The 9,281-nt window shown below is 38.6% G+C and overlaps 1 protein-coding gene across 6 annotated transcripts in view; it reads right to left on the bottom strand.

The window, feature by feature from the left end:
* Rpgr (retinitis pigmentosa GTPase regulator) overlaps window positions 1-9,281 on the bottom strand; it is a 46,323-nt gene that overhangs the window by 4,435 nt on the left and 32,607 nt on the right. For all 6 annotated transcript variants that reach the window (XM_028767815.1, XM_028767816.1, XM_028767817.1 and 3 more), the window contains 2 exons: window positions 2,909-3,130; window positions 1,520-1,577 (listed from right to left, as the gene is read on the bottom strand). In XM_028767815.1, the coding sequence (XP_028623648.1) occupies window positions 1,520-1,577; window positions 2,909-3,130 (280 nt within the window). The remainder of the gene's footprint in view (window positions 1-1,519; window positions 1,578-2,908; window positions 3,131-9,281) is intronic.

Here is a 9,281-nt window from a genome sequence, read left to right on the forward strand (position 1 = left end):
TGTGTGTGTGTGTGTGTGTGTGTGTGTGTGTGTGTGTGTGTGTGTGTGTATGTGTGTGTGCTAGAGGGGAATGATTGATATTTTCCTTTATGGTCTCCACCTTAGGTTTTGAGACAGGATTTCCCATTGAACCTGGAGATTACTGATTGGGCAATGTTATTCAACCAGAGAGTTTGAGACATCCTCTTGTCCCTGCCTCCCCAGCACTAGGAATACTGGAGTATGCCACCACACCCAGATTTTAAATGTGGGTGCTGGGAACATAAATTAAGGTTTTCATGATTTCTTTCTGTGGAAGTTAAAAGGACAAAATAATCGAGGAAACTATTTCTTTCTCTGTGTAGTTCATATCAGTCAGATATCCAGTCGCATGAATAGTTTATTTACTTCTGAGGTACTGGGGACCAAACCCAGAGTCTTGACTACGTTAGGCAAGAATTCTAGCACTGGCTACATCCCAAGCCCATGAACAGTTTTTTCCTAATGAAAACACAGTAGAATGTATATATAGACTGCTGATGTAAAATCACAATGGATAAGGCACAAGCACAGCTGGTCTGCATTATAAACAAAGTGCACTCAGAGTCTCCTGTATTGTACGGCATCTGCTGCTACACTACTATGCTTAAGATACTTTTTCAGTGCCTGCAGTGACATCAGAGACACAAGTGCAGGTCCTGGAGGAAATAACAAGGCTCTAGGACAGCTCCATCATATTAACTTGTTCCAAGAAGACCCTAGTATTTGACAAGGATTAAGTTGGGATTTGAGGCAAAGGCCTAAGATACTAGTATGGGTAAGAGGGAAGAAGAGGTAGATTAGTCCTAAATCCTTGACCAGTGACACATAACCATGGCTAATGAGTGTAGAGTGCAGCTGAAGAAGCTGAATATAAAAGGGAATACGGATATGCCTACTTAAAGTGTCATATGAAAATAAACATAAGTCACAAGATGATAATGGGTGAGCCCTTATCATCTTGTGACTTACTGTTGCCATTCTGTGTACACTGTGGCTTATTTACGAAAACGGCAGTTACTCTCCACATGTTCACTCAAATGCCCTGGCCAAGTGAGACTATCGCTTTGTACTTCTAACATAAGAATGACATGTACCATTTCTCCTCCACTCCATTTCACAGAACTAGCTTATGGATCTCCGTATTTCAAGGTTTTACAGACATATAGAAAACAAATATACTATTGGAACACCATTTTTATCCACATCACATATCTAATTGATGACAAAATAGTCATTCTTAAGCAGGTTGGGGGGCTGGAGAGATGGACCAGCAGTTAAGAGCATTTACTTCTTGGGATTCAGATTCAGTTCTGTGAATCCACAGCAGACACCTCACAACCCATTTGAAACTCTGGGTCCATGGGATTTATAGTGTTCTCTTCTGTCTTCCATAGGCACCTGAACTCAGATGCACATACCAACACAGACACAGAGACACATACAGAATTAAAAATACAATAAATTTAAAATACCATTTTGAAGTCAAATGAGCTTATACCTTTTGGATTTTCATTGTACTCACGAAGGGTCTGTTGCAGATGGCTGGCACTGTCTTCCTATAACCAGTAAAGAAACAGTATGGTAAAACACACAAACAGAAAAGAACTTTCTTCTCATATTTGTGCTGTTAGAAAACCTGGTTTTGGTTTCAAAGCCTGCATCTAATTAATGACACAGGCATGTGATAATTTACTTTGCTGGGCTTCTGTGCAATGGGAAACCTCAGATGTTCAGTGATGGCTAATGTTCTCAGTGACTATAAACCAGGCACAGCGGCACATGCCTGTAAGTCCCAGGAAGCAGAAGCAGGTAGTTTCCACGAGTCAAGGCCAGTGTGGTCTACATAACAAGTGTGATGATGGCTAGGTCTGTATAGCAAGCCCTGTCTTAAAACCTACAATGAAAACAAGTTGTATGAACTTGTGAAAACTGTATGATTCCATCATCTGTAAGGTAACTGAGGAATGGCACACACATTTCTCTCAAAAATTTGTAACAGCAAATGGGTATCTAATGTTTTCTGTGTTAAAACGTTCTACTGGCCACCAAAACCTAGAGTTAATAAAAATTTCCAGAAACAGGATATATTTTATTCTATAAGAAAACAATACATACCAGAACAATTTTTTTCCTCAGTAAAAGTAAAAAGTCTTGAGAAAAACAGAAACCAAGAAAACCTGACCTCTATATGACAATCATATCTTAAATTAAAAATGACAAGCACATAGTTTGAACGCAACCTTAATACCTGCCAAATATAAAGTCAGCTATGTTTTGGTAGCTGTTAATGTTTAGAGAAAGAGAATGAATTTCAAAAATAGAGTCTTTTCTAGAGTAGGAATGAGAGAATATTTCATTAGCTAGAAAGCATGTCTAACTCAGTGTTTGTGCAAGTGTTCTGGAAGGTGAAAATGAACACAAGCCCATTCCATTTGGGTTGCAGCATTCCACACCTCTCATCTAGAGTGCTGTTGGTAGAGTCTTGACTGCATCCATGACAAACATTACGAACTCAAATATTGCTGTGGCTTTATGCATTTGCATGTATGTATGTGTGAGTATATGCACATTTTAACACACATCATTTCTGTCACTAGCAATAGGTTCCCAACTTTTAATCTTAAGCATTTCAAAGACCAATATCCAGCTTTCTGGCTCATTTCCCACGAGTACTACCTGGAACCATTTCCACTCATAGGAATAAAATAGTATCAAGCAGTGTGGCAAGTGTGCTAGATACAAGGCTTGCTTAATTCCTAGACTAGACCAAAATCCTTTCAACTTATGAAAAAGTGATACGTAGATGTATCTGCTCTCATACAAAGCTACAATGTACCCTCCCCTTCTCAGGTGCCACATCAGGACATACATAACCTTGTCAAAATACCTCTTTAATGACTTCAGCTGGCTTTTCATCAGCAGTATCAACAGTTTCTGAGCCTTCTATTTCAGGAAGGCTATCTTCAGGTATACTTCTTTCTTCTACAATCTCCTTCTTTCCTTCCTCCCTTTCTTCTTCTATAGTATCTGCTACATTCAGGACACCAATTTGCTCATCCATGCCTTCTGCTTCTGCTTCTGCTTTCAGAGTTTCTAAGAGTACAGGAGCCTATGACAGAAGTGATCACAAAAGATTTTCTCTTTTTAATGAACAGATGTCTTCTTTTAAAAAATACAATAGATAGCAATTGCTGTTGCAATTTATATGATCTCAGTGAACATGTACGCTATAAAAATCACATTTAGAAGACAAAGACATAAAATACTGTAGAACCTATGCTGACCATCAAGCTACTGCATCACTGAGGATATCATGCCTACTGTTCTGTGTATGTCTGCTGCTGTGTAGCAATGCCTAGTGTTCCTGAAAATCTGTTAGAACATTTTCTTGGCTTTCTCCAAAGAATGATCTTAAGCTTAAACGGAATTAAGTTTTTCCTTATTATAGTATGGTAATATAATTATACCTATGTATAATGCTCATTTTCTAAAATATAGGGATTTAGAGTTCTGCCCCAAACTTTACAATTCACTTATATTATGAGAGAAAGTATAACTATTTATAACACAGAAAAAAGATAAACAATCACATTTTAAATGCTATTAAATATGGTATTTTTTTACTAAAAGACATTAACTGTAGCACTTTGAACTTAAGCACATTTAAAATCACAAAAATACATCTGTATAACTACTATAAACCACAGAAAACACTTACCTTTAAAATTGAGATAATTTAGGAGATATTGACTGAATACTGGCATTTTATAAAAAGAAAAGATAAAATTTCAGTACATTCTTAAAATGATAGTCTGGAATGTTCAAGTACATGTCCTGTGTTAGGACCATGGTGAAGAAGTGAATGGGCCTGACAAATGCAACTGGACCATCATTTCATTGGTCACACACTCCACTGAGCTCTTGTCTTCAGTTTGGTTCAACACATACTTTGTATGTCTTAAGAGGGATATCAATGTTCCCTGTGATGGTTCAGTTTTCCAAAGGACCCACTCACTTTGTCTACCTTCATCTCCAAAATCTGTATTCTAGATTAGTGCCTTGGTTGCTAGGAGAGGTAGGAAGAAGGTTTTCCTGTGCCTACCAGAAACAGCCATGGGACCACAGTGACTGTTGAAGACAAGGAACTCTGGGCTAAAGCTTTAGGGCCAGGGGAGCCCTAGAATTTAGTGTTCAATGATGCTGAGGCCCTCCAAGAGAAGCTTATTAGGGAGGTAAATACATAAGGAGAGAAGAGGTTAATTGTCTGGAAAAAAGTCACACAAGTAACTATTTAAAAGAATCTACAATACATGCAATTCTGTGTATAAATATACATAGATAGATGAAATGAAAATTTCTCATTTGGGCTAGAAATGCCCCTCTGAGAGTCAAAGACAGACTAACAAGAATCCTAATAGCAGACAGGAAAAGCCCTCCTTTGAGTTGTTGGTTAGAGCTGTCCAAGAGACTCCCAAAAATCTGAGGTTCTTGCTATTTCCTCTGGCTGCTTCCCAGAGGTAGAAGGTTCAAGTCCCCATTGCTGAAGACACTATGCATTTCAGAAACAAGGAATAGAGGCCTCGGCAATGGAACGGACTTGAATGTCCCCTCCGTGTGGCTGAGCTTCCATAGTACCAGAAGGCATTATTCAAGCTTCCAAAGGAGGGAAACCAATATTCCTACCCAGCTCTGATGCCTATGAACCACAACCATGATCAGCAAGGCACCACAAGCCTAAGGGTGCTAGAGTACCATGCATAACTTGGTAGTAATAGCTTTCTAATAGGACTTAAGACCTGTTCAGCAGGGGGAAAACTATGCCTGGTATTGAAAACAGCCAACTACTCAGTGTTAGTAAAGTCATGGATACTGGAGAACCAACAACCACTACTTTACTAAACTAGCATAGTAACTAATAATAATATAGACATTTGTTTTTATACCCACAGATAAGTGTAGTCTTCACCATTTATCAAGTAAACTTCTCTTTGCAACAGATGGAGACCATTACAGCACACGCACACACACACACAAATACACACAATCAAAATCCAGGGTTGTGGAGTCCAGTTCCAACTGACACATCTATAATACACTCTCACACCTAAGGCTCAGGGAACATTTTGGAAAAATGAGATTAAAAACCCCTAAGAGCCAGAGGATCAGGGAGGTTGCTTTGAGATTGTATCTCTTGGTAGTGTGAGAAGTGACACCCACAAAGTCTCATCAACATGACAGCCTAAATATGAGCTAGACAAAGACACCAATAGACATGCCAAAGAGGACAGGGAAAAGCTCCCAAGGACTCAACACAAAGAACTCAAGTCATGCTCAAAGTGGGAGAAAGAGTCTTCCCAATGGAAGTGTACAGCAATTGGCTATCCAATACCAGATGGTCAGTCCTGAAATCATACATGTAAGTTAACATTAGACAGACTGAGTGGGTTATATTTTTAGGAATATATATGTACATATATACACATATATGCACATAATAACAACTGATGAAAAAGGAAGCCATGACATCGAAAGGGAAGAAGGAGTAGTCAATGGGAGAGCTTGAAAGAAGGAAGGGGAAGAGAGAAATGTGACTATTAAAATCTCAAAAAAAAAACCCATACTCAATTCTGTGTACGTGTATTTTGGAGCTCAATTTTCATCTTAGTGCAGCTTTGGCTAAAGATACAGGAGTTGAAAAACAAACAGCACTGTTATGTTATGCAGATAATTAACAAGAAAACATGTACAAAAAAGAAATAGTCATGGCAGAAGTACCTTGGGGTTTCCAAGTGTTCTGTGGAGAACCATTTTCAGTCTTCCTGACAGTTAAGACAGGAAAAATGGGCCATGGGAGGTGGATTAATACCTAGCTTCCTTTTTAAGGTCTATCTGACTTGAGGAAGACCACTCATTTGGGGGGGGATACATAAATATTTGATTCAATAATATGTACCAGATATTAATATATATGTTAGGAATTAATCATGCCATAGAACATTGAATTTTCACAATGAAAAGAATGGAGAAAAAGATGCCAGCGCCTTCCCTTACTGATACATTGGTTGGAGAGGGCACACAAGCATGTAAACTGACCTCTACAGTCAGTCATTATCAATCAAAACAGACTTCAGCATTACTCACCTTGAGGGTTGTTGGTGACCAACCATAGATGTTCTGTAGAAATTCTTTGCAGCTTACCTGAAAGTCCCTTTCTGCCAGAGTCCACATTAGGAAACTGCAACTCAAGGGATTCCACATAGATAACGCCTCACATTTACCTCAGTAATGATAAGTGAACTAAAGCAAGCACTTGAGCAACTAGCAGATTTACCATGCCTGTAATCCCAGCACTGGAGAGGTAGCAACAGAAGGCTCAGAAGTTCAAGGGCATCCTTTGCTACATAGTAAGCCAAATACTTTCTAAGCAAGCCTAGGCTATGAGAGAGACTGTCTCAAAACCAAAAAAGGAGGCACTAGCGATGGAGATCTATGTGACCAGCTGCCACGTCAGGAAGGGCCTAACGGTCTTGTTCACTCCCGACTCTTTTTTATACAAGTGTAATAATAAAGTCTACATATGAAAGTTTGTGTTCTTTCATACCCCATCTCAATGTATCACTAACCACCAACAAACTCCTAGCCATAAACTTATTAGGCCTGCTACAATGTATTAATGTAGTAGGCCGGCCACAATGTGTGATTTACTAAGTATTAGCTGAACAATGGGCAGAGAAAGTTGGCATACTTTGTTCAGGGCTACTGCTCACTTCCATATAACTGCCTGAAGACTAGGTGAGTCTTATGACTAAACTTAAGGCTTCTGTTTTAAACTAAAGAATAGGGAGGGCAGGAATTATGGTGTGACAACGTTCTATCAATGCTGTTCCTGTGGATTTCCTTAGGTCTCACATCCTAATTCTGTATGTTTCTAGAAGAAACAAACAAACAAAAAAACAAAAACAAGCAAGCAAACAAACAAACAAACAAACAAAAAGGACATCTACAAAGACAAAGAAGCTGGTATAACTTCACAATAGCTTGAAAGCACAAGTTGTCAGTAGGGCCCTGGAGGCAAAATGACTAAATTCTCTTTTGACTGTACCTTGTAGGAACTATTAGCTCTAAAGGGCATCATATGTTTTGGAGCAGGGATATGTAATGAAACTGGTCAGAAATGCTGCTTAAAAGTGCCTGTCTCTATCAGTTCAAATAGTGAAACAGATGTACTTTTAGAACATAACTTCAGTAATCCTGGCTGATTCTCTTCATGGAAAACCAATATCCTGCTACCCTACCCAGCCACCCTCCCTCCGCCCGCCCCCCCCCCGCCTTTAACATGACTGGAAGTTTAGCTTCTTATCTCCCTGGCATTTTCTTATGAATTTCCTTTATGAACTTCATGCTTGCCACCCCTTTTATTTAGTCATTTCAAAACTATTGTTAAATGGTCACCTTCGGTTCATACACCTTAGCATACTACTAATTCTACTCTACAAACAGTAAATATGGTAGACTCTGGCCAAGAACTGCAGTGTCAGATCAACATAGTCCATCATTCAGGGACAGTACTTGCTATCTTTGTAGCAAGTTGTAATTTACAGACTGCTCTAAGGAAATGCTACTTCATGTGATTCCTGTCCATCTCATGCTCATTCTTACAGAGAATCAAATGTGTAGAGTTCAACTACATGATATTTACAATGAAGGGATGGAACAGGCTGAGAAAGAAAAGCAAGTGGAAAAAGAAGTTAAGAATAGACAACCAAAATAGCTCCATTAAGTAATGCTAATCAAATGGGCTTTTATAAATTCAGTATCTAATTTAGACAGTTTATCCTCCACAAACAATACTAAGTGTAGAAGTTTCATCTTTATTTTACTTGAAACACTCGATGAGCAACAGACAAAGAGAATTACAGAAGTCAGTGAAAATCCATTAAGGCTGCATACCACACAATGAGAATGGAAGCTCTGATGGCAGAGTTAGTACAGAAATCACTTGAGTTCAGAATTTTCAAATTACAAACGACAGGTGACATTGAAGTTATCACTTTTAAGAGCAGATAAATGAGTGTTAGTGCTTAATTTTAGTTCTCGAAACGTTTGAACTTCTCTGAGCCTCTATATTGTATTTAAGCGACTCATTTCAAAAGCTATTCTGTCATGTGCCTAGGCAGCAATCACAAGACATTACATCATTAAGCCTCTAAGACCTGAACATAGCTGTCACTTTATAGATTTTTATCAAAGGGTACAAAAAAAGTAAAGGGACAAATGTCATTTAGTTTTAAATTATCATCTCTCCTTATAAAATATTTTAGGTCATAGAGACTGAAAAGGGATACTAAAATATTTATTAAAAACCAGAAGTTTTGATAGCCCTTAAACATCTGTACTGTTTTAACCAGACTAGACTTTATATACATAGTACTTATAGTAGGCTTCTAGTATATAAACCTGTCATTAATGAGGACTATATAATGTTAACTATAACAAAGGGCCTTTTAATAATTTTTTTAGTTATGGATTAGTAATTTGGGGGCAGAACACAAGATATGAGTTTAGGAGGAATCAAGACAACACTATCTCCTGTTGTCTTTGACACCTTAGTACAAATGTCATCAGTTGTCTGTTTATTAACCACATGTAAAAGTACCATAGTAACCGATCAGTTTAATAAGATGTAATGAACACACCTATTATACATAAGGCATACAACTGACTTCACTGGTCATAATCAGGTCAAATTTAGTCCGTTACTTCAATTCCAAATAAAGTGGTAAAACATCATTCCAGAAACTTTTGGAACCTGGGCGGCCATTCTCTAAAAGTTGTTTGGACTCCATCGGCATTTTAGGAATCTGCTCTTTCCCCCTTCTCCCTGGGATAGTAGTGGACTTTTCTGAGTATGTGCCATGTCTGCCATATTTCATAGACCTGTTTATTTTACTCACTTTTAGGGACTGTTTTCTGTCTTCCCGACTTTTATTATCGGCCACTTTTCCAATTGCCTCCTTGTATTCCCCTTCATCCTCTACACTGTCCTCACAATTTCCACGTTCTTCCTTTTCTCTTTCCTCCCCTTCTTGTTCCTCTTCCTCATCTTCTTCCTCTGCACCTTCTCTTTCTTCCTCTTCTAGCTCCTCTCCTTCATCATCTGCCCCATCTTCTTCTACTTCTTCCTCCTCTTCTTTCTCTTTTTCTTCCCCCTCTCCTTCTCCCTCTTCTTCCTCTTCCACCTCTTCCTCCCCATTCCCCTC

Source organism: Grammomys surdaster, unplaced genomic scaffold (assembly GCF_004785775.1).
Source record: "Grammomys surdaster isolate TR1022 unplaced genomic scaffold, NIH_TR_1.0 182, whole genome shotgun sequence".
NCBI lineage: Eukaryota > Metazoa > Chordata > Mammalia > Rodentia > Muridae > Grammomys > Grammomys surdaster.